Source organism: Hypomesus nipponensis, chromosome 28, assembly GCF_054491055.1.
Source record: "Hypomesus nipponensis isolate SF chromosome 28, ASM5449105v1, whole genome shotgun sequence".
Classification (NCBI taxonomy): domain Eukaryota; kingdom Metazoa; phylum Chordata; class Actinopteri; order Osmeriformes; family Osmeridae; genus Hypomesus; species Hypomesus nipponensis.
In genome coordinates, this window is record NC_140388.1 from 5,132,241 (window position 1) to 5,156,657 (window position 24,417).

The window sequence follows — 24,417 nt, forward strand, 5'->3', positions numbered from 1 at the left end:
GTAAAAAGGGTCTAAGGACGCCCCTGAAGTCACAAGTGTCTGCTAAATGAATAGGCCTAACTGTAAATTAAAGTCAGTTATGGACTCTAACAAAAGCTTAATCAGCCCACAAACAAAAGTTTATTTGATGAAATATCGTGTCAACATGTCATTTCATGGGATGTAAAGCTCAATTTCTGTTGCATCAGCATAGTCACAGAAAACTCGGAGTTGCTGTCACAGCAGTTGCTTATCGGACAAACTATCAGTTCCCTTGCCCACACCAAAGATGTTTCATCTGTTTTCAATTCAGCCATGCATTAAATGAAAAAGACTACCTACCTGTGCTAACAGGAAGTGTAAACAAACAAACAAACAAACAAACCCCCAAAATATGTAATAATAACCGTGAATAGAACGTCAGCAGCTTGATTTGAATTTGAACTTTGAGCAGAACACGTAGAAGGTTGATTATCTTACACGTTTCAATCGAATCCAAACCAAAGGGTTTATTTTGGGTTTACAGGAGGCGTAAGTTTCCCACTCCACCTCTGAAACTTTGTTATGGATCATCAAATAGGCTAGGCTACTTTGTCGTGAGAAAGGCCCACTGGCGCGGAAAAAATAACGCCCCTAGATGCAGAGCATGGAATGAAGAATTACCCAAAGTGTCCCTCAAGACATTTACAACTAGGAACCTGGAGTGACAGTACCTAATGGACGGAGTTCACACTGCGATACGCTGCACACCCTTACTTTTCGGAGCTATATGAGGATGCATTTTACCTTTTTTAACCTGCCGGAGTTCAAATAAAACGTATGATCTATGTTAACGCTACGTGGAACTATACAACAGCATTAAATCAGAAGAGAAGGAATGCATCTTTTCTTTGTGAAACTAACTTTCCTGGTATCGTTTATCGCTCTAACTCGAGGTGAGTGGATAACCATTCTGTTGTTGATTCGATTGCCGCTGTAAAAACGAAAGTTTAAAATGTGATGCGCAAATGAAAAAGGTAAGTTAAATATTAAAGCGAAGTCTTCAGGCTACATTTAGCTATCGCAAGTCTCCAGTTTTGCACAGGCTAGTAAACTAAAAGCAGTGTCTTAACGCACTTGTTGCACTGAAGTCTCGATTCAGACACCGTAGGCTATCAGATAAGTGGGAGATCACGATTTGTTTAGGTTATTTGTAGCGGAATTCTTTGTTACAGAGCAAACATTGGTCCTAAATATGTTTTCTCCATGTTTTTTAACGTGTGTCTATAGTCTATAGTCATTGGAACATTATTATGTTATCTCTCAAAATCTTTGGTAAACTAGCTTTGAGCAATTCTAGCCATTGGGTGATATTTATAACGTTGCTGCAGATTTACTCTCGCTCATTCACAATTTATGACAAACAAAAAAAGAAGCTCCTGGGGAGGCAATATTTGCACGCCTTGGGATATTCCTCACCATGTAGATGGCGAGCGCACAGGCTCGCACCTGTGCTCGAGCTTGCGCGGCACCGGGGCACTGCCTGGAACTCACACGAGTATGTTTAAACGCGTTCAGTAAGGTATCCCACCTCAGGGTCACGTATAGCATTGATATGTCATTGCTCAAAAAAGTACATTCTTTAGAACAGTTGTGAAAAGCGTCTGCTGGTGCGTAAATCCCTTAAAGGCCTTAAAATCGTCTGTAAGAAGGTTTTTTTTTTTGCTCCCTTGAAATGAGATCAATGTGAGTAACTTGTAGCCTAATTCACCCTTCCTTGACCCAACGTATTGAACCAACAGGCCAGTTAAATGAGTTGAAAAGTCAAATGGAAATGTGGAATGTGATGTGTTTATAAAGTGTTTATGCTGTGTGCTCGCAGGCCTGCGATGCTCTACACCCACAGAGTCGTGTTTGAACCAGGGGAGGTGCGAAACCGCAGCAGATGGAAACGGAGAGTGCAAGTGAGTACAGAGCAGAGGAATGTCACGGCTGAGACCTCTGAAATACACAGGGAGTGGGTGGGCAGACTCTGGAGGTGACACGTCCAGCCAGTGGGGTTTCCCCATTGGGTTTTGTGGCTCCGTAGAGCACCTCTGAGAGCATGAGGGGTGGATCTCACTTCACCTAGTGGCACGTCTACTGCTAGGCACCAACACTGGTCTAACCCTAACCCTAACCCCCCCCCCCACCCCCACCCCAACCAGAAATGTGTGGGGACAGGGATGAGGGTGGCTTTGGGGTCACTGTGTGTGTGTGTGTGGATGGGGGGGGGGGTGCAGAGTGTGTTTCTTTACGTGTGCACTTGCGAGTGTGTGTGTGTGCGCGAATGCCCGTCCTCAGAGTTGACACTCAACAACCTCCTTGTCTCCTAGACACTCGGAGCCCTAAATCTTGTCTCTCTTTTCTTTCACGGGGCGACAGCTGGGATTTGCCAGAAGCTCTGCGACTATTGTTCTCTCCTTCGATTAATTCTGTGTGACTAATCTGGGCGAGGCTTCCCAGCGAGGCTGCGGTCCCTGCCTCTCCCCTCTCCCCTCCTCCCTCGTTTTGTCCCCCTGAATGGCTTTTCTCTCTCTGGGTCTGCCATTAAACTGACAGATGGCAGCAGTGTGTTCAGTACTGGACGATTTCATAATGGAATTCTGATAGCCTGGGCTTTGAGCTGAAGGAAGTTGAAACATGTGAGCAAGATTTTTCGGAGTTGTTCACTCGCTCCCTGTTTTTCTTTTTCCTTCTCTGAGTCAGTTTGTATGTACAGCAGACTAGCCTTCTTCTAATCCCAGGAGTCTAATTTCCTCCGTGTCCCAGGAGAGCATACATACCAGAGCATCGTCTCGGCATGAAAGACGGTGTCTTACTTCTTCCCGGCCCCTAGGGGCACTGTGTGTGTTTGTGTGCGTGTGTCGAGGCTCAGGTCCTCTAGCGCCTCACCCATCTCGGGTCTGGGCCACATCTTACCCCTGGCTGTGTATGGTACCCTATCCTGGCTGTCCACAAAGCCGCTGTTGTGCCTCTCACCGTCCCCTAGACGTGTCACGTTAAACAGAGCGCTTGGGAGGAGTGGCTCTGTGCCACTGGAGAGAGGCTTCTGGGGCCTGGTGTCGCTGTCTCTCTCGAGCGCGGATGTCTGCTGCCACGAGGAGTGGACAGGAGGAGTTTGGAGCTGGTGGTGTTAATGTGTCATGGAGAGAGATTGCTATGGTTTCTTTTGACGTGGACAATGTTCAAACCGTAAACATGGCGGCGAGGGGGTCTGCTGGAGGGTTAGGGTGAGCAGGGCACACTGTCAGGTGATTCCAGACACATTGGAGCTACACAACAAAGTCATTGTAGCCCCGTACAGTAGCAACAACAGCCGGTAGCTCTTAATCAGTATTCCTTTATCCTGAACCGAGAATGAGAATAGAGCATGAGAGGTTTGTATTCAGGTCAAGTCCACTCCGTTTATGAAGACGGCATACAGTCACTGCTGACAAGAATTCTACTTTACATTCCGTGCCCCCCAATATCATCCTCATATCTGGACTCGTGCGTTAAGACTGGCAGATGAGAGGAGTGTTTATCTCCGGACACTTGAAGGAGTTCTCTCCTCTCACTGGTGAACACTAACAGGCCAGAGTTCAGTGTCGGCCGAACCTGTGTTGTTCTGTACCAAACTACCCACTCTTTGTGATGAGACGAAGGCCCGTTTTTCCTGGGTACAGAACCAAGATCCTGTAAACCTCCAACCTTATCTCTCTCGCTGTGGAGGGTAAAGTGTACTGGGTTTGTCGTGCCGTGTTCCTAACTCAGCAATAGCGGACTCCTGCCCTGTGTGTGTGTGTGTGTGTACATTTGGAACAGTTACTTCAGGTTGTGCGCTAACACAGCTCTCCCACCGCCAAAAGCTGGTTCGTAAAAATCCCATATGGCGCTCGTGGGCCATCCCCATCCACAGCTATCCACACGGATGAAAGCTGACCCCGGGTCCGAGGCTTGGAACCAGTCAATGCCACCTCTGTTAGCTACGGACACGCAAACCCATCTCGGATCTCCTCTTCCATTCAGATGCAGGAAGTGGGCTCCAAGGGGCTCCGTCGGGGGGGAAGAAAAGGTGCTTCATCTGATCACATGATCAGAGGGCTGGGGCTTTCATGAGCCGCGACCGGTGTCGGCTGATCCTGTCAGTGCTCTTGCTGAGTGAGGTGTCTTGGATGTTGCAGGTCGTCAGTGATGGATTCTGATATGTAATCCGCAGGGTTGGCATCTGCCTAGACAAATCCCGTGAGTGCTGATTGGTTAGTATGTCTGATGGCCAAGTAGGGGAACGTGTTCAGTGAGGGGGGCTAGCCTACTTCTGGTTCAGAGGCTCCCTGTGCTAGTCTCAATTCCCCGGATTCAGTGCCCCGGACCCCAGACTAGTGTCCACAAGTGACAGCACCAACACATGATATAACCTCGTATAAATACATGTTAAGGTCAGCCTGTTTATTGGGCTTATGCAACCACACCTGGCTTTAATCTTCCGAATGAGGTGAGACAGTAGCTAGCGGTTTCAACTTACACATGTCCTTAGCCACATGAAGCAGGAGAGTTAAAGTGGTTCTCAGCCTTGTAAAAGTACCCAGTAGCTCCAGTCGTCAGACCAGTTGTGACTTAATACCCCCCCCCCCGGACCCCCTTCCATCCTCCTTCCTTCAGGCCCAGCTCTGGAGAGTCCCTTGGGGTGCCGGCCTGGTTCCCATGGGCCCTTGTCAGTAATAGAACCAAATAAACAGGGTCGCTAATGAACACTACCAGATGTGGTCTGGAGGGAGGGGAGGTCAGCCCTCGTGTATGTGATTAGAGGCAGGCAGCGGGGACACAGCCAAGACCCTGAGGGTTCACTTTGAAACAGATCCGACATGAGTCGGGGGAGACTTACCCCAAGAACCCAGAGTCACCGAGCAAACTGCAGGAAATGAGAAAAGGGAGGGGAAGGGCGAGAAGGAGGAGGAAGGGAGGCGAAGGGGAGAGAAGGAGGGTAGGTGAAGGAGGAGAAGGAAGAGAGGTGGAGGGAAGGAGGTGAAAGGGGGGGAGGTGAAGGAGGAGGAGGGGGGAGTGAAGGAGGAGGAGGAGAAGGAAGGGAGGTGGAGGGGAGTGGAGGAGGAGAAGGGGGAGAGGTGAAGGAGGAGGAGGGGGGAGTGAAGGAGGAGAAGGAGAAGGAAGGGAGGTTAAGCGGAGAGGAGGAGGGTAGGAGAAGGAGGAGGAGGAGGAGGAAGGGAGGTGGAGGGGAGAGGTGAAGGAGGAGAATGAAGAGGACAGTTATTTGTCTTAGGGAACCCCTTGCCAAGTAAAAGAGCTGACTGTCAGTCTTTCCTCATTGAGCGTGCGCTGAAGTAGACTGTGTGCAAATAACCAGGCCTGCATGAACACGTGGAGGGAAATGAAGAGAGGGCTTCCTGTGTTTGTCTTTCAGGTCTTGGTGTGAGATTGGGGGGCATTGTGAGAGGACGGGGGAGGCGGGGGCACCGAGTCAAAGCTGATGTGTTTGCAGAGCTCCGTAGCAAGCAGCTGCTAGAAGGTTCCATTCAGGGCTGAGGTTCAGGGGCTGAGGACAGGTGGAGGAGGCGGTCAACACCAACATTCCTCTCCCTTTGCCCCTCTTTCTCTCTCCTTTCCTCGTTCTCCTCCTCTCTTCCTCCCCTCCTTCTCTCTCCTCGTCGTCGTTCGCTCTCCTCTTTTCTCCATTTATTTTTTTCGGTCCTCTAAACCACCATGACAGTTTCTGTCAGGTGATGTTCGGCTGTCCATCTTCTCTCCATCTTTTCACCCCCCCCACCCCCCCAAAAAAAAAGAGCAGCTCAAAGTTTCCACATCCTCAAGGAGCCTTTAAACGTGGACTTGTGTCATACTATCACGGGCAATCCATAAATGTGTCATGCTAATCAATGACAGTCCATAAATACCAGCCAAAACAGGAGGAGAAGAAGGGGAGGGATGTAGGAAGGTTCATGGAGGGGGGGGGGGGAGGTGAAAGGCCATTCCTGTAGAAGGTGGAAAACAAGTGAAAATCCCACCGGGGCGAGATCGAAGCCGCCAAAGTCAGAAAGGAATCTGGGAGAAGAGAGGGGAGGGGAGGACGTCTGAGGTTGCCTAGCTAGCGTTCAGCCAGACCCTAAATGGGGTGGGAGAAAGAACAATGGGCCCACTCATTCTTCAAACCCAGCGCCCCCCTCAACAGCTCCAGTGCTATTCAGGGCCCCGGCATAGCCAGGCTGCCTCCATGCTCCTGGGCTGGGGGAGGGGGGGTTGCTGGAGGGATGGGGGGATGGAGATGGAGCAGCTGCTGGCCCTCATTAGCATGCTTGCACCTGCTCCCCGCGGCCCCGGCGTGTTGCCTGGTCTGGGCCCGGGCGGACCCTGGTGCACGTCTGAACCACTGATGGTATTTGTCCTTTTGGACTTTGGTCGCTGAGCAGGGACCCAACACTCAATGACTCTCAATAGTATGACCATGGTAGTCTGTATTATGGTATGGATTGGCATGATGTCATTGGCATAAACGAACACATTATTATTGATGTCGAATAGATACTGGAAAACGATTGACATTGAATAAACACTGAAATGTTGGATGACTTTTGACACTAGGAACAGTCCTCGAGCCTTGCTATATACAGCTTTACAAGCCCATGCAAGCCAGAGAGAGGTTACTGGACCCATGACATAGCATCTCTGTCTCTCACTTCATTTACATTCACATTTAGTCGACGCTCTTATCCAGAGCGACTTACAGTAAGTACAGGGACATTCCCCCGAGGCAAGTAGGGTGAAGTGCCTTGCCCAAGGACACAACGTCATTTGGCACAGTCGGGAATTGAACCAGCGACCTTCTGATTACCAGCCCGATTCCCTAACCGCTCAGCCATCTGACTCACTTCATCCCCTGTCGCGAGCTCTCCGGGGACCGAGCCGGTAACACTTTAGATCCAGGTACTTGAGACAAGCGTTGCTTCGCAGGTAATAAGGCCTTAGTAAGTTAACAAGTTTTATTAACACATATGGTATCAACACTAATCCTAGCCCTGACCCTTACTAATTGTATTGACACGTATACACCTATTCGTGTTAATAAGCATCTTATGAGATCCTTAATTCCTATTTCAGTAACGCTTATTGCAAGCACCTGGGTCCAAAGTGCTGCCCTCCGGTCTACGTGGAGATGAATACAGTGCTGTGAGGCGAAGGCCCATGACTTCAAAGCTTCCATAACTTGAGGGATAATCTCACTCTCTGGGTGAGTGACCAAGAGCAAGGCTTTGAAGAGCTGACCAACGGTGCCGCGGACACTACCTTTCAAGAAGCAAGCCGGATGAGGCACAAGAATTCTCTCGTCGACGGTTTCCCCGCCTGTTGTGTTCGTGCAAGGCAGTGTGTCCGTCACGTCGATCTCTTGTACAGAACCGGCAGGAGCGGTGAAAGCAGTGTTGTCACGTTCCCCTTCGCCGTTCGTCCTCACCCGCCACCTCAAGTAGCCTGACTCCTCTCCCTCTTCTGTCCCCAGGTGTAGCCATGGTTTCGTGGGGAACCGGTGCCAACACCGTGACCCCTGCCTGCCCTTCCCCTGCCAGCACGGCGCCTCGTGTCAAGCGGTGCCGCGCGGGAACTCGTACGAATACAGCTGCTCCGAGAACCTGTGCCTCAGTTCTCCCTGCCGGAACGGAGGCACCTGCGAGATGCCCAACCCCCGGGAGTGGAGGTGCCAGTGCCCCCCTGGATGGTCAGGTACACACTGCCACGCCACCGTCCATCCGGACACTTCTACGAGGGGCCTTATTCAGGGCATCTACAAGCACTTGAGGCAGGGCATCTACTGGGGCTGTGTGGTTAGAGGTTGTAAGAGCTGTTCGTACTCAAAATGTAGAAACAGTAAGTCAATTAGCAGACACTCTTATCCAGAGCGACTTACACTAAGTAGAGGGACGTGCCCCCCGAGGCAAGTAGGCTGAAGTGCCTTGCCCAAGGATACAAAGTCCTTGGGTGCTGCCGGGAGTCGAACCAGCAACCTCCTGATTACCAGCCCGATTCCCTAACCACTCAGCCACCTGACTCCCATAGTTTCTGTTTATAATTATTTGCGTGGGTACAGGATGAATAAACGAACTTGACAGAACACCGCATGTCCAAAAAGTCCCGTCCAAGGCGAGCGCCCTCCGTCACGTACGTCCCAGGAACCTGTGGCCCCTCTCCCCTCCAGGTAAAGCGTGCCAGCAGGCCGACCCCTGCGCCTCCAACCCCTGCGCCAACGGCGGCCGCTGCGTGCCCTTCGACGCGCACTACATCTGCCAGTGTGCGCCCTCCTTCTACGGCCAGACGTGCGGGCAGGACGTCAACGAGTGCGCCCAGAGCCCCTCGCCGTGCCGGAACGGCGGGGTGTGCCGCAACGAGGTGGGCAGCTACCAGTGCCAGTGTCCGAGGGAGTACGCGGGGAAGAACTGCGAGCGGCGCTACCTGCCCTGCAACCCCTCGCCCTGCCACAACGGGGGCACCTGCGTCCAGAAGGGCGACACCAGCTATGAATGTTCCTGCGTGCCAGGTAATAGACGGTACCTGTTCCTGGGTGACAGGTCATAGACTAACCCATAACCTGCTCTTGGGTGACAAGTCATAGACTAACCCCTAACCTGTTCCTGGGTGACAGGTCATAGACTAACCCCTAACCTGCTCCTGGGTAACAAGTCATAGACTGTAGAAAATCTAGAGGGTCAGGTGAAGTATGCACTATAACTCGAATCCTTTTTCAGAGGGTCATAGTGAGATGATGTCATTGGAAGGGGATCAGAGAGGATGTGAAGCAGTTTTCTTCTTCTGTGGTTCAGAGGGGAGGTGGAGCAGTTTTCTTCTTCTGTGGCTCAGAGTGGAGGTGGAACAGTTTTCTTCTTCTGTGGCTCAGAGGGGAGGTGGAACAGTTTTCTTCTTCTGTGGTTCAGAGGGGGGGTGGAGCAGTTTTCTTCTTCTGTGGCTCAGGCTGGACTGTGAGAACAGGAAAGCACGGGGTCTTATCGTGAGGAAGTGGTCCAGAGACAACATCCTCACAGGACCAAGGAAAGCTCGCAGGCCCAAGAAAGGCTTTGCATCCCCCATGCTTTCATAACCCTCCCCCCTCCACTCCACCTCTCATCATCCAGTGTGAAGTGTGTGTGAAGTGCAGTGCTGTGTGTGTGTACATGTGTGTGTGTGTGTGTGACGCGCTGGGGTCTGTGTGAAGTGAGGCTGTGTGGATGAAGTGAAGGTGTATGAACTGCAGGAGTGTGTGTGTGTGAGATGCCGGGGTATGTGTGTGTAGCACAGTGCTGCGCGTGCTTGATAAAGTGTGTGTGTGCGTCATTTGAAAGAGACTCTCTTTTTTTCCCAGGATTCTCAGGTCAGAACTGTGATCACAACATAGATGACTGCCCCGGGCATGAATGCCATAATGGAGGAACCTGCGTAGATGGGGTCAACACCTACAACTGCCAGTGCCAGCCAGAGTTCACAGGTAGCACACACTCACACACACACACACACACACACACAGTCATTAACACACACTCAGAAACACGTCCATACACTCAAACAGACACACACTAACAGACAACTAAACAAGGAGGTTCTCTCAAAAACAGCCCTCCCCCTAACCCCGCCCTCCGCCCCCCTCCCCCCCCCCCCCCCCCCCCCCCCCCCAGGTCAGTTCTGCACCGAGGACGTGGACGAGTGTCAGCTGATGCCCAACGCGTGCCAGAACGGCGGCACGTGCAACAACGCCTACGGCAGCTACCAGTGCGTGTGCGTCAACGGCTGGACGGGCGAGGACTGCGGCGAGAACATCGACGACTGCGCCAGCGCCGCCTGCTCGGCGGGCTCCATCTGCCACGACCGCGTGGCCTCCTTCTATTGCGAGTGCCCCCACGGGGCCAAGGGTGAGAGGGCGCCGCTCGCGTCCCCGTTTGGCGGCCATGCGCGTCGGAATCCGTCTCCGATGACTTGAGTGTCGCAGGGGAGTCAGATGGCTGAGCGGTGAGGGAGTCGGGCTGGTAATCGGAAGGTTGCGAGATCGATTCCCCGCTGTGCCAAATGATGTTGTGTCCTTGGGCAAGGCACTTCACCCTACTTGCCTCGGGGGGGAATGTCCCTGTACTTACTGTAAGTCGCTCTGGATAAGAGTGCCTGGTAAATGACTACATGTTAACATGTAGGTCAGTGTAGTTTGGCGGTAGAGGACGTGACTCACAGGTCATGAAGTCCGTGTACGTTTCTTTGGTTAAAAGTATAACAAATTGCAAAGTGAATGGGTTACATACTGTAAAAAAAAGAATTAGTCTCTACTCGTATTAGTCTGGTATGTGGTGCTGTGGGAACCACAAGCTAGAGGTTAGAACTAGGGCTAGGATTTGACCCTCGGCTCGATGTTAGGACTAGGCCTCGACCCTTGGCTGGCGTGTTCCTGGAGCTACAGAAACATCCAATGGGAACTTCGCAACACGGGGACCGCTTTTCATCGCATGCCTTGCGACTTTAGCGCGACTGAAAGGTCTCTAACGAAGCTGCGTTCCCTCCCCCAGGGCTGCTCTGCCACCTGAACGACGCCTGCATCAGCAACCCCTGTCAGAAAGGTTCCAACTGCGACACCAACCCCATCAACGGCCGGGCGATCTGCACCTGCCCCCTGGGATACTTTGGAGCCGCCTGTGACCAGGACGTGGACGAGTGCTCCCTGGGTAAGACTTCCTGTCGCGGCGCTGCTCTTGGAGGCGGCTCGCACACGGAAACGCGAGCTTCGCTTCGGCAGCGCTCCGAAAACGGTGACGTCGTTCATGCTTTGTGCGCCCAGAGTCGATGAAATGCAGACGTTTGTTTCTCCGTTTTTTGGATGGGATCGACTTGGACGCCGCCGCACCGCTCTATGTTGCATATAGTACGTTGCACTCTACAGGTGCTGGTGGTCATGGTGCTAACGCTTTGCCGACAGCACAGGCATACAGGAAATCCAAGATTGCACAACGGTTTTAACAGCCGAGGGGGAACTGGTGAGGGGACTTCAGAGCACTAGTGTCGGCTAACCGGGTTCCCCCGCCCCCCCCCCCTCCTTCTCCAGGAACGAACCCGTGTGAGCATGCGGGGAAGTGCATCAACACCAAAGGCTCCTTCCAGTGCCGCTGTCAGCATGGCTTCGTGGGGGCTCGCTGCGAGCTGGACGTCAACGAGTGCAAGTCCAACCCCTGCCGGAACGAAGCCACCTGCTTGGACCAGATAGGAAGCTTTCACTGCATCTGCATGCCAGGTAACGTTCAAGAACAGTGAGAGTTTGCTCGCGGCTTGAAGGGAACTAGCGAAAGGTTGTCTGAACGGCGCGCCAACTGTATGAATTATCCAGACAAACCTCAGAGGTATTCATAGAAAACTCAGAGACCTTCTGTAGGTGTTTCCTAAATTCCGCCCCATGTAATGGAAACCCAAGACCAACCAAAGCAGGGAGTAAATAACAGGATTGACCAAGGAAACACAAAATTACAAATTGTTGAACGTAAAATGTAAAAGTAGCCATAAAAAAACAACTATACATCAGATTTTCTACACAGTACTTTCGACAGTACTGCACTTTTGGTCTGTCTACAAAGGTACGAACTGTTGTAGCAATATGCACGAATACTTTCATTGGAAGAAGGGCTTTGCACCTTCATCTTCTGGGTAACAACTCCCTCTTCCACTGCATGGAGGGTCATAGGTCACAGTGTAGGACCAAAAACATTGGAGGTGTCTTTGTTGATCAAAATCCTTTTAGTCAATTTTTGTGGCGTTGGAACTGTATTTTTTTCTCTCAAAACTCTAACCGACGCGTGCTGTCTTGCTAATTGGCTGAAGGGTATGAGGGAGTCTTCTGTGAGGTCAACACCGACGAGTGTTCCAGCAACCCCTGCTTCAACAACGGCAGGTGCAAGGACAAGATCAACACCTTCGACTGCGAGTGCCCTACAGGTGAGTCTGGGTACTGCATAGGGGGAGGAAGAGGAGGAGGGGGAGGAGCAGGAGGAAGAGGGAGGAAGAGAAGGGATAAAGAGGAAGAGGAGGAAGGAGAGTGCCGGGAGGAAGGGAGATAGTTGTACATTTAAGGGCGGAAGTGGAGTGGAGGGAGACATGAAGACGAAAAGAGAGATTGAAGAGCGAGAAAGAGAGCGATTGAGGGGAGCTAAAGAGAGAGAGAGAGAGAGAGAGAGAGAGAGAGAGAGATTGAGGAGATATGGAAGGGAGAATGAAGAGAGAGAACAAGGAGAGAGGCTAGAGAGGGAGAGAGCCCTAGAGAGAGAGGATGAGGAGAGCGAGAGAGAGAGAGAGACGTAGACAGAGCGAGAGCCAGGGGAGAGAGAGGTGAGACAGGCAGAGGGGAGGCAGATCCTAATCCTAGCCCTGAGGCAGGCTTTAGCAGAGGGCCAGCGCTGAACGAATAAAAGAAGGAACGGGGAGGGAAAAATCTATAAAGGAGCTGCTGGAGGAAGTTGGAACGCGAGGAAAAAGTTTGCCGGTCTTGATGAGAATAGGGGCCCGACAACATGGGCTGTGTATCCATGCTGTGCTGGCAGTGGCGTTGCTTCCGACAGGGAACAACTTGGGACTTTACGAGAGAGAGGGACAGCGTTAGAGAGAGCAAGGGAGGGAGAGAGGGAGAGAGGGAGGGGATGTTCGTTTTTTCGACTTTGAGCAGCGCCACTGAAGTGGAAGTTATTTTGGAGGGAAACAGCACAGCTTCGAGGCGGGGTACATCAAAAGACCGGCTCTCAGGGAGAAAGCCCAGGAAGCTGAAGAATGCATGTAAATGGGGTTGAACAGCACAGAACACAAGGAACTAGCCTGCCGAAACCCTCTCGTGTGTGTGTTGGGGGGGGGGGGGGAGGAGGGAGGGATGGGGGGGAGTGGAAGGGAAAGGGAGGGAGGGGGGAGTGCTTTGAATGACTGCTAGGGGACGGACATGGGGAGGAGCCCGGTTGTTTTGTAAAGCTCCGGGCCACCCCGGGCTCAACTCACCCTTTTCATTTCAAACCATCGCCACGGAAACCCCACTGGGGGGAAATTGAAACGTGGGATTCCAGGGGAAACTGTTCCTAAATCCGTATATTACTGTGCCGAGGCGCACACATTCACCCGATCCGGCCAGGTTTGTGTTAACTGTTTGTTCCAGCGGGGGGGGGACAAAGGCTTTATCTCCTCATCAGAGCAGAGTCCTTCCCAAGCCCCTGGAAGAGATCTCCTTCTGTGGACGGGACCGACTGATTGGTTGAGGGCAAGGCGATTAGCATACCTACCGAGCACCAAGTGCAGGGGCCTGCCGGTCGGTCTGAAGAGAGGAGAGGTCAAAGGTCAAGCTGCTCTTTCTGTGGGGTGGGGACCAGATGGGGACGGCGAAGGCTGGAGGGGACAAAAGGAGGGGACCCTGCCCGCTCTGACACCGCAGTGAAAGGCAGTCCTCTCCCTGTCATCCCCCCCTCCCTCCACACCCCCCCCCCACCCCCCACACACACACACAGGCTGACATTCTCTCTCTCCTCATGAGAACGCGATTGGACGAGGGTTGAACACACGGGGCGGCGTGGTCGTTAGCATGCAGGCCGAGGGCCTTCGTTCCAATGGAGACTCGCTCACCCGCCCGCACGCACGCTCACCCCCCCTCTGCTTGTTTTCCAGGCTTCAGTGGGAACCACTGCCAGATAGATATGGACGAGTGCGCCAGCACGCCTTGCCATAACGGGGCACAGTGCACCGACGGGCCCAACAAGTACACCTGCAAATGCACCGAAGGTACAGGCGACGTCTTACGACAGCGGAAAGATCCGGACGGATTCTTACATTTGTGTCCATAGTCGTGAATACGTGAGTGTACGTGTGTGTGTCGCGTCAGGCTACTCGGGTCAGCACTGCGAGACGGAGATCAACGAGTGCTCCTCGGGCCCCTGTCACTACGGCGACTGTATAGATGGGCTGGCCACCTTCACCTGCAGCTGTCGCCCTGGTTACACGGGCCGCCTGTGCGAGACCAACATCGACGAGTGTCAATCTCAGCCTTGTAGGAACGGCGGGACCTGCCAGGACAGGGACAACGCCTACGTCTGCACCTGCCCCAAGGGCACAGTAGGTGGGTTACACTTGGAACTGCAACCCAGCCCTAGTTATGCCTAGCCTACCTAGCAACACCAACCCAGTCCTAGTTAAGCCTAGCCTACCTAGCAACACCAACCCAGCCCTAGTTATGCCTAGCCTATCTAGCAACACCAACCCGGCCCTAGTTACGCCTAGCCTACCTAGCAACACCTACCCAGTCCTAGTTAGGTCCACCCAGCCCTGGTTAGGACAACTCAATCCCAGTAACGCCAACCCAGCCCTTGTGACCCCAACCCAGCCCTAGTGACACCAACCCAGCCCTAGTGACACCAATCCAGCCCTAGCTATGCCTGCTCTACCCTATAGTCATGACGATCCTACCCTAGCTATTACAACCCGACCCTCACTTACAACAACGGCAACCTCTCTCTCTCTCTCTCTCTCTCTGTCTCTCTCTGTCTCTCTCTCTCTCTCTCTCTCTCTCTCTCTCTCTCTCTCTCTCTCTCTCTCTCTCTCTCTGACACACACATCTCCATCCGTCACTCCCTGTCCACCTCTGGCCTCGTCTCGTTCTCTCATTCTCTCCGTCCATCGCTCCTGCCTTCCAACAGCTCGCCCCTGAGTGGGCGTGGTTTGAAACGCGAGGCTCAAAGCCCTGTTCTTCTCTCGCAGGGGTCAACTGTGAGGTCAACATAGACGACTGTCAGAGCAAGCCGTGCGACTACGGGACCTGCAAAGACAAGATTGACGGCTACGAATGCGTCTGTGACCCCGGCTACACTGGTGAGTGGGACGGTGAGCGTGCGGCGAGACGAGCCTGGAGATCCCAGGCGAGCGTGCAGAACACTGTATGCCTCCCCAAGACACGTTTGACACATCGTTAAGAAAACGAAAAGGACAGGTGGGGTAGAATGCGATATCCGTAGAGTCTTCCGATCAAGCTTGTCAGGGGAACACAGGGGGAGGGGAAAGGAAGGGATGGAGGGAGGGAGGGAGGGAGAAAAGGAGAGAGAGAGAGAGAGAGAGAGAGAGAGAGAGAGAGAGAGAGAGGGGTGGGTGGGTGGGTGGGTGGGTGTGTGGGGTGGTAGGTTGGGGGGACAGATGGCAAGCGAGCACACTTCGCAGAGACGCGCGGGTATCCCTATCCCAGCCCCACCTACAGACACGCCGCGGCCCGCCGCGCTTTGAACAAGAAACCTCTCCCTCTAAGCCCCCTGAAAACCGATCTCTTAAAAGGCCGGGGAAGTGCTTGAACTCCCTCGGCCATACCTGGCTCCTCCCGGATAATGGTCGTCTCCTCCGGTAGCTGGCGAACTCCACCGCGTTTCTGTAAACGGATACACTTGCCGCGCCGATAGAGGGCCTATTGTGCGGCCCCTTTGTGCGGTGTCTTCTAGCGGGCTGTGCTTTGTGTTCAACGTCAACAGCATGTTTTGAGGGAGACCCGTTTCAACCAACTTGAGGATCTATGCTAAAATGTCCTTGACTCTGTTCACTTGTTTTAACTGTGTCACGGTCTGTATTCCTGTGTTACTGTGACTGTGTTACTATCAATGCCGACGGCCGAGCGACCTCAAATCCTGTCGTCGTGTTTCTCAGGCACCATGTGCAACATCAACGTGGACGAGTGTTCCCCCGACCCCTGCCACAACGGCGGCACCTGCCGAGACGGCATCAACGGCTTCACCTGCGCGTGCCCCGACGGCTACCACGACGCCACCTGCCTCTCCCAGGTCAACGAGTGCCTTAGCAACCCCTGTATCCACGGTCACTGTCAGGACAAAGTCAACGGGTGAGCATGCGGGCGGAGCGGTTTCGGGGGAACGATTTTGCTCGAGAAAGATTGTCGCGATCGAGGCGAATGCTCGTTGTTGACGAAGCGCCATGCCCCCCTCAGGTACGACTGTCTGTGTGACTCGGGCTGGAGCGGGAAGGACTGCGACGTCAACAACAACGAGTGCGAGTCCAACCCGTGCATGAACGGAGGGACGTGCAAGGACATGACCAGCGGCTACACCTGCTCCTGCCGAGCCGGCTTCACCGGTGAGCGTGCGCGCGTGTGTGTGTCTGTGTGTGTTTGAACGCTCATCTTCCAACGGGTCCCGTTCCCCTCATTCCAGCTCTGATACTGCTTCTCAACTTGCTTTTGACGTCGGGATGGTTTTCAGGTCCCAGTTGCCAGGCCAACATCAACGAATGCGCCTCCAACCCGTGCCTCAACCAGGGCTCCTGCATCGACGACGTGGCGGGATACAAGTGCAACTGCTTCCTCCCTTACACCGGTATGAAAACATGGACTCGAGGAACGTTTGATACGCTCAGACGAAAGCGTCTGCTATTTCCTGCCTGTGAGTTTTTTCAAGTCCTCGCTGTCCGGCACCGCGTTAGAGCCGCGGAAGAAAAGGCATGTTTAAGATCCTCGTTTTCCACTAAAGTTCAGCAGCAAGACTTCCGCTGGGTGTAAACGCACCGAGCGTCTGTTGACATTGGCCCTCTGTGACACTTCTGTGTCACTGATAACGAGACGTGAACAATATTTTCCTCCCGAGCGTGTCCTCTCATGAGCTATTATTTCAAAAAACAGATCATGATGGACCACCTCTGGGCGATTCTTTTTATTGATTCCCCAAGTTTTCTTTTTGGAAAAATCCACATATCATCCCAGCCCTGGAATAATAGTAGGGCTTGTCACGCGGGTGGGACTGGGTGCTTGACACATTTCCTGTTTGCTGGCTTCCTGTCTCACAGAACAGCAAATGCTCAGACAATGACAGGAAGCGGCGGGCTGTTTCCTGTCCGGGCCGGGTGTCGTGGAAAACAGATAGGAGTTGTAACATTTGGTCCAAACAGCTCCAGTGCTGTCCGTCTTTTCGACGGTCTGGGTTGTTGCACACCGAATAATGCCCACTACAGTTATATATGCAAGTTGACTTAGGTTGTTATCACACAAATCACATTTTACAAACTGTAACCACATCAACAAACCACAGCCTTGCCCACCAATCAGATCCTGACCACAGCCTTGCCCACCAATCAGATCCTGACCACAGCCTTGCCCACCAATCAGATCCTGAACCGTATCCACCCGGCCCCAAATGCTGTGATACCAATGTGTAACACAATAATATGAACTCCAGGTGATAATGTGTGTGTGTGTGTGTGTGTGTGTGTTAGGTGAGAACTGTGAGACGCTGCTAGCGCCCTGCAGCCCCTTGCCCTGTCAGAACGGAGGTGTGTGTCAAGAGTCTGAGGACTACGAGAGCTTCTCCTGTGTGTGTCCCAAGGGCTGGCAGGGTGAGATGACCACCCACACGCTCCGCACACGCTCCACACACACTCCACACACACTCCGAGCGCATTCCACACACCCTCCACACACACTCCACACACACTCTGAGCGCATTCCACACACCCTCCACACACACTCCGAGCGCATTCCACACACACACACACACACTCCGCACGCACTCCACACACGCGCTCTGCCCACATTCTCGGCAAACACTCCACAGACACACTGCACACACCCTCCGCACACACTCTGCACGCAGACCCTCCACACACCAAACCTCCCCCACCCCCCACCCCCCGGCCCTGTCTCTCTTCTCCTTCCCGAGCATCGTGTCTGCTCCTCCCCCTCAGGCCACACCTGCGAGGTGGACGTCAACGAGTGCGTGAAGAGCCCCTGTCTCCACGGCGCCGCCTGCCAGAACAGCCCGGGCGCCTACCGCTGCAGCTGCGAGCCGGGCTACAGCGGCCGCGACTGCGAGGCCGACGTGGACGACTGCAAACCCAGTAGGTCCTAGCCCTCCTCCTCCCTCTCTCCTCTGAGCTGGGGGGGTGGTACGCAGGGAGAGTCTGAATTGTAGGCCGGGCGACCCCCCCCCCCCCCCTGCCCCCACCTCTCATATGCTGAAGACTGGAGTTGCTGGACAGTCTCTGAGTCTCTGCTCGATGGTTCTCACACCTCGACGGACTGTCGCGTTGCTAGTCATATGTTGACAAGTAAGGGTTAAGGTGTGGCCTGATTGGTTGTTCCTACAGATAGCAGTTGGGTATAAAAGGGAATGTGGAACATTGTGCTCTAGATGGTTCTTCTCCTGAGGGCTTCTCCTCAGCTCTGGCTTCTCCTACTCTTTCTCCCCGCCCACCTCTCTCTCTTTCTCTCTCTGATTTACACTAATCGGGGTAGAGTTGGTCCGTTTTATAGCCTTCATTTTGTATCGTGTTTGGCTTGTATTTGATTTGCTTCATTTGCAATGCTAATACATATCAATTGGCCTTATTGGCCAAGTGTGTGTAATTTGGATCCGGTTTTTACATTTTACACTCTTAATATACTCAATATAGAACAAGCCCTGAGGTAGAACGAACAAAGGAAAGTACATGAGCAAATGAAGGTCTAAATAACAGATCAAATAAAAATAGGATTTAGGTTAGGTCACAGTCTCTCGGCTAACAACGGATGAGTTGACATTTTGGGGTGATTTTGTGATATCACACCAGTGATAGCCAATGTAAGGAAATCGGGAAGTCCCAACGACAACAGCGGGTCAGAGGAACTTGCGCCAAGCTAAAAGCTAACTCCCCTCGGGCCTTCCTCTCGACCCGCTCAGACCCTTGCAGCAACGGGGGTTTCTGCCGAGACGAGGTGAACTCCTTCGCGTGCAGCTGCCTTCCCGGCTTCCGAGGGACGAGGTGCGAGGAGGACATCAACGAGTGCGACAGCGACCCCTGCCAGAACGAGGCCAACTGCACCGACTGCGTCAACAGCTACACCTGCACCTGCTCCCCGGGTTTCGGTGGCATCAACTGTGAGAACAACACGCCCGACTGCACCGAGAGGTAATCGGCCGCTACACGGTCGTCGCGCCATGTTTACGGTTCCCGGTCAATATTGTCAAGTCGGGACCACGTCTATTACCTGAGCTTTTGTCCGTCTGTGGGGCTTGTGTGCTGGGCCCCCCCAGTGCTCGAACTTAAACCTTGTCAATGTCTTCCCCCTTTGGTAGAGAGTCATCGCAAGCCAAAAAAACAAGAAACAGAATAGACATACAAACATATAGACAAGGGACACTCGACCATTTCAGAATGAACGTTGTACTTTTTTGGGGGGGGGGAATCCTCCTGTTTGTCGCCGCGTGGACACGCGTGAACTATTTTCTCTTCTTCTTCTCTTCCCCAGCTCGTGTTTCAACAGTGGTACTTGCGTGGACGGCATCGACACCTTCGCCTGCCTGTGCCCGCCGGGGTTCACCGGCGTCTACTGCCAGCACGACATCAACGAGTGCGACTCCAAGCCCTGCGTCAACGGGGGAACCTGCCTGGACAGCTACGGAACCTACAAGTGCTCCTGTCCCCACGGATACACGGGCCTCAACTGCCAGGTAGCGCGCTTGTGCCTTTTGGGGGGAGTGGATTCGAAAGAGGGGGTGGGTCGGGGGGGGGGGGATAGTTTGGGTCGGATACTTTTCGACGCGTGCGGAAAAATCTCTTGTGTTCGGCGAATCGACCTACCCCACGGTGAAATGTGCTGTTGGTAGTGGCCAGTTCCACCGTGCTGTGAAATGAATGTCCCTGACCTGACCTGCGTGTGTCTGTGTGTGTTAGAACCTGGTGCGCTGGTGTGACTCGTCGCCCTGTAAGAACGGGGGCAGCTGCTGGCAGCGGGGCACCAGCTACACCTGCGAGTGTGAGACAGGCTGGACGGGTCACTACTGCGACGTGCCCAGCGTGTCCTGCCAGGTGGCGGCCAAGCAGAGAGGTGAGGGGAGAGCTGCTCTCTGGACGACCGCGTGCGTGTGTGTCTCGGTGTCGGGGTGTGTAGCTGTGTGTGTGTGTGTGTGTTTCTGGGTGTGTGGATGTGCATGTAACTGTGTGTGTGGGTGTTTGTGTTGGGGCGTGTTTGTGGAGCTGTTCGTTGTGTTTTTCCAGTGGGAATCCTCATCAGACTATGTTTTCTGAACTGGGCGAACCACCACTCCCTCCCTACACTCCCTCCTCCCTCCCTCCCTCCCTCCCTCCCTCCCTCCCTCCCTCCCTCCCTCCCTCCCTCCCTCCCTCCCTCCCTCCCTCCCTCCCTCCCTCCCTCCCTCCCTCCCTCCCTCCCTCTACTCCCTCCCTCCCTCCCTCCCTCCCTCCCTCCCTCCCTCCCTCCCTCCCTCCCTCCCTCCCTCCCTTCCTCCTCTCCCTCCCTCCCTCCCTCCCTCCCTCCCTCCCTCCCTCCCTCCCTCCCTCCCTCCCTCCCTCCCTCTACTGCCTCCCTCCCTCCCTCTACTCCCTCCCTCTACTCCCTCCCTCCCTCCCTCTACTCCCTCCCTCCCTCCTTCCCTCCCTCCCTCTCCCTCTCTCTCCTCCCCCAGGTGTGGACGTGCTGCAGCTGTGTGGTAACTCTGGCCAGTGTCTGGACGCCGGCAGCAGCCACTACTGCCAGTGTCAGGCAGGCTACACGGGCAGCTACTGCGAGGAGCAGGTGGACGAGTGCACGCCCAACCCCTGCCAGAACGGAGCGACCTGCACCGACTTCCTGAGTGGCTACGCCTGCAAGGTGGGCCGCTAGATTTGACTGCTCACTCGGAGCACTGAGCACACGGAACATTCTAGAAAAGAGAGCTTCTTGAAACGCGAGCGGGTGGACTCCTGAGGGGTCCGGAGCAAAATGGCGCTGTTATACATCAGTGATGCTCCTTTATTCATCGTAAATGGACTTTCAGGTTCTATTGGGCTTCATCAAAATCTTGCTTTCACTATAAACTCAGCTCTTGGACAGTGAGGAGAAGGAGAGTATTAATTGATGCTCACCAGCTTTTGATCCTCCATGAAAAAGATATCGCTGGCCTTGGCAGAACGCAGGGCCAGGAAAACAGCTTGGTAAACAAAATAAGCTGTGTTTCATGTCAAACATCGATCTGACTCTCTCTTTTCCTCTTCCTCCCTTTTCCTCTATCCCTTTCCCCCTCTCTCTGTCTTTCCCTTTTCCATTTCCTCTCACTTTCTCTCTCCCCTCTCCCCCTCTCCCTCTCTCTTTCCCTCTCCCTCTCTCCCGTTTCTCTCTGTCTCTCTGTCTCTCTGTCTCTCTGTCTCTCTCTGTCTCTCTCTGTCTCTATCTCTCTCTCTCTCTCTCTCTCTCTCTCTCTCTGTCTCTCTCTGTCTCTCTCTGTCTCTCTCTCTCTCTCTCTCTCTCTCTCTCTCTCTCTCTCTCTCTCTCTCTCTCTCTCTCTCTCTCTCTCTCTCTCTCTCTCTCAGTGTATACCAGGCTACGTTGGGACCAACTGCTCCGAGGAGATCAATGAGTGTTTCTCCCAGCCCTGCCAGAACGGGGGCACCTGCATTGACCTGATCAATCACTACAAATGCTCCTGTCCCAGAGGAACACAAGGTCAGGGACCCCACCCACCTCGCTCCTCCGCACCCACCCCCGTCCGTCCATCCGTCCCTCCCTCCACCCCTCTGCACATCCCCCCCATCCCTCCATCCCTCGCCTCTATGCCCCCCTAGGCTCCAGATGTCTGCAGCTCTTCATTAATTAGGGCTTAACAGCCCAGCGCATGTCTGAACTGGATTTCTCTAATGAAGGTGACCCGTCGACGTGTTAAAGGGCTTGCGCGCGCCCCTAAGAAATCCGTTTGTTGTTTTCGGGGTGCTTGTTGACAGTCGGTCAGCGCCACACGTTCTCTCGCCCCCGTCGTCCGATTTTCATCCGAAAAAGGACAAACGTTGTGGTCGGCACTGACCGTTTGTTTGTCCCTCTCCCCCCGCCGTACCTCTTAGGGGACCACTGCGAGATCGACGTCGACGACTGCGCCCCGTTTTCCGACCCGGTCACCAAGGAGCCCAAGTGCTTCAACAAGGGGAGGTGTGTGGACCGCGTGGGGGGCTACCACTGCACGTGCCCGGCCGGCTACGTGGGCGAGCGCTGCGAGGGCGACGTCAACGAGTGCCTGTCGAACCCCTGCGACCCACGGGGGACTCGCAACTGCGTGCAGCTCACCAACAACTACCGCTGCGAGTGCCGGACGGGATACACAGGTGAGCAGCGGGCGGAACGCAGGGAGACGCACTGCGGGGGAGTCAGGTGGCTGAGCGGTAAGGGAGTCGGGCTAGGAATCAGATGGTTACAGGTTCGAATCCCGGCTGTGCCCAATGAGGCACTTCACCCTACTTGCCTCGGGGGGAATGTCCCTGCACTTACTGTACGTCGCTCTGGATAAGAGCGTCTGCTGAATGACTAACTGCAAATGTGAGGTGTGGAAATACGTGCATGTACTGAGCACCTGTTTTTCCGTCGCCAGTTTCGAATGTGAGCCTTTCTGCGGGCTAATACAGGTCGAACGATCCTGTCGTTCGACTTCCTCACAGAGGCATGTCGGGCCAAATGAGCTGAAGCTCATTTTTGAGCTTTTTGTGGGCTAAAACACAGAGGCCTGGGTGAACTTGTAAAACTTGACCTGTGTGTGCTGCTTGCGTTCAGGCCTGCGCTGTGAGGAGGTGTTTGATGGCTGTAAGAGCACACCCTGTCAGAATGGAGGCTCCTGCGCGATGGCCAGCAACACTCCTCAGGGCTTCATCTGCAAGTGTCCACCTGTGAGTAAAGGGGTTCTACCATACCAGAAATGCAAGTGTTTGCACATCACAATACGATACGGTACACCTCCCACCTGAGGCTTACCTCCCACTGTAAGTGCGATAGCCTTCAAATGCGGTGACCCTACAAGCAACCCGCACCAACATCATTCCCGTGATCTGAGCGCACAGCTCCAGACACCACACTGCTGTTGAACCCATTGCCGATTCTAACCTCCGGCTGTGTTCACTCCTTGGTTGTTCCCCCGCCCCAGGGTTACACCGGCTCCACGTGCGAGTACGACGCCCAGGCGTGCGGCTCCCTCCACTGCCTCAACGCCGGCACCTGCGTCTCCGGCCCCCGCAGCCCCCGCTGCCTCTGCCCGCCCGCCTTCGCCGGGCCGGCGTGCCAGTACCCCAGCGGCAGCCCCTGCACGGACAACCCCTGCTACAACGGCGGCACGTGCGAGTACACGTCGGCGGCGCCGTACCACCGCTGCGTGTGCCCCTCCCGCTTCGACGGGCTGCTGTGTCACATCCTGGACCCGCGCTCCCCGGGCGGCTTCGGGCGCGAGATCACCCCTCCCCCCCCCCGCCGAGGTGGAGGAGAGCTGCGCGGTGGCGCAGTGCGCCGAGCGGCGGGGGGACCGCTCGTGCCACGCGGCGTGCAACAACCACGCCTGCGGCTGGGACGGCGGCGACTGCTCGCTGAACTTCGAGGACCCGTGGCAGAACTGCACGGCGGCGCTGCAGTGCTGGCGCTACTTTGGCGACGGCAGGTGCGACCCGCAGTGCAACGACGCCGGCTGCCTCTACGACGGCTTCGACTGCCAGGACGCGGAGGCGCAGTGCAAGTGAGTGGCGCATGGCCGGAGTGCTCCGGAAAAATCTTGAGGAGACTGGCTCAAACAAAACAACATACCCTGAACGGTAGTTCAAATATGAATGTATATATTATAGATAATAATCATGGATGCAGCCTACGATGTCTGCCTTTTCCGTGTATTTAATGTCATAATTGACAGCATACTATTCGTGTATGCATGTAAAATAAATCATTACAACAAATGATATATTTATTTATTTAGGGTCGAAAAACGACTGATATATCAAGTCATAAACAGAACCAAGGGGCCTTCGGAAGAGTGTCATGTCTATCCGAAGCGACCGACGATCCTTAATCTTGTCCTCTCTCTGTCGCGTCCGCCCTCCAGCCCGCTGTACGACCAGTACTGCAAGGACCACTACGCGGACGGCCATTGCGACCAGGGCTGCAACAAGGCCGAGTGCGAGTGGGACGGCCTGGACTGCGCCGACGACGTCCCCGAGAAGATGGCGGCGGGCCGCCTGGTCCTCGTGGTCTACATCGTGCCCGAGCAGCTCCGCAACATCACCTCGTCGTTCCTGCGCGAGCTCAGCCGCGTGCTCCACACCAACGTGCTGTTCCGGAAGGACGCGCGCGGCGACCTCATGCTCTACCCGTACTACGGCAGCGACCGGGAACTCGGGAAGCACGACAGGAAGCGCTCGGCCGACGGGTGGGGGGGGGGCCTGTCCCGAGTGCTCGGCCGAGACCGGAGGGAGCTGGACCACGTTCAGATTAAAGGGTAAGAAGGTTTCGCGGGATGCCCGATAGAGCCTGAAAGTGCGTTGACGATGAACGAAGGAGCACCGACGAGGTCGAACAGCTGGGGCTTTTTCCCAGACTCCTCCGGTCTCGACGGGCTCGGCTCGCTTCGAAAGAGAGCGTCTTCCCTTCCCCTTAAACACGTTTCCTAGTCAGTTTGGATGAAAGCGTCGGAA

The 24,417-nt window shown here is 54.3% G+C and overlaps 1 protein-coding gene across 4 annotated transcripts in view; it reads left to right on the plus strand.

The window, feature by feature from the left end:
* The first annotated feature begins 487 nt into the window (after nucleotides 1–487).
* The window catches only part of LOC146219605 (neurogenic locus notch homolog protein 1-like), a 32,541-nt gene continuing 8,611 nt past the window's right edge, over nucleotides 488–24,417 (plus strand). Inside the window, exons 1-26 of one of the 4 annotated variants that reach the window (XM_084694689.1) lie at nucleotides 492–914; nucleotides 1,841–1,922; nucleotides 7,487–7,707; nucleotides 8,180–8,518; nucleotides 9,338–9,460; nucleotides 9,648–9,881; nucleotides 10,524–10,679; nucleotides 11,057–11,242; nucleotides 11,824–11,937; nucleotides 13,639–13,752; nucleotides 13,853–14,086; nucleotides 14,725–14,835; nucleotides 15,652–15,844; nucleotides 15,950–16,095; nucleotides 16,221–16,334; nucleotides 17,227–17,346; nucleotides 17,695–17,847; nucleotides 18,669–18,897; nucleotides 19,238–19,439; nucleotides 19,663–19,816; nucleotides 20,415–20,599; nucleotides 21,298–21,430; nucleotides 21,823–22,080; nucleotides 22,523–22,635; nucleotides 22,890–23,468; nucleotides 23,829–24,221. In XM_084694689.1, coding sequence (XP_084550815.1) covers nucleotides 857–914; nucleotides 1,841–1,922; nucleotides 7,487–7,707; nucleotides 8,180–8,518; nucleotides 9,338–9,460; nucleotides 9,648–9,881; nucleotides 10,524–10,679; nucleotides 11,057–11,242; nucleotides 11,824–11,937; nucleotides 13,639–13,752; nucleotides 13,853–14,086; nucleotides 14,725–14,835; nucleotides 15,652–15,844; nucleotides 15,950–16,095; nucleotides 16,221–16,334; nucleotides 17,227–17,346; nucleotides 17,695–17,847; nucleotides 18,669–18,897; nucleotides 19,238–19,439; nucleotides 19,663–19,816; nucleotides 20,415–20,599; nucleotides 21,298–21,430; nucleotides 21,823–22,080; nucleotides 22,523–22,635; nucleotides 22,890–23,468; nucleotides 23,829–24,218 — 4,941 coding nt within the window. In that variant the 5' untranslated portion in view covers nucleotides 492–856 and the 3' untranslated portion in view covers nucleotides 24,219–24,221. Of the gene's footprint in view, nucleotides 915–1,840; nucleotides 1,923–7,486; nucleotides 7,708–8,179; nucleotides 8,519–9,337; nucleotides 9,461–9,647; nucleotides 9,882–10,523; nucleotides 10,680–11,056; nucleotides 11,243–11,823; nucleotides 11,938–13,638; nucleotides 13,753–13,852; nucleotides 14,087–14,724; nucleotides 14,836–15,651; nucleotides 15,845–15,949; nucleotides 16,096–16,220; nucleotides 16,335–17,226; nucleotides 17,347–17,694; nucleotides 17,848–18,668; nucleotides 18,898–19,064; nucleotides 19,440–19,662; nucleotides 19,817–20,414; nucleotides 20,600–21,297; nucleotides 21,431–21,822; nucleotides 22,081–22,522; nucleotides 22,636–22,889; nucleotides 23,469–23,828; nucleotides 24,222–24,417 lie in introns of those variants that run through there. The other 3 variants (XM_084694688.1, XM_084694691.1, XM_084694690.1) reach the window with 3 other exon arrangements.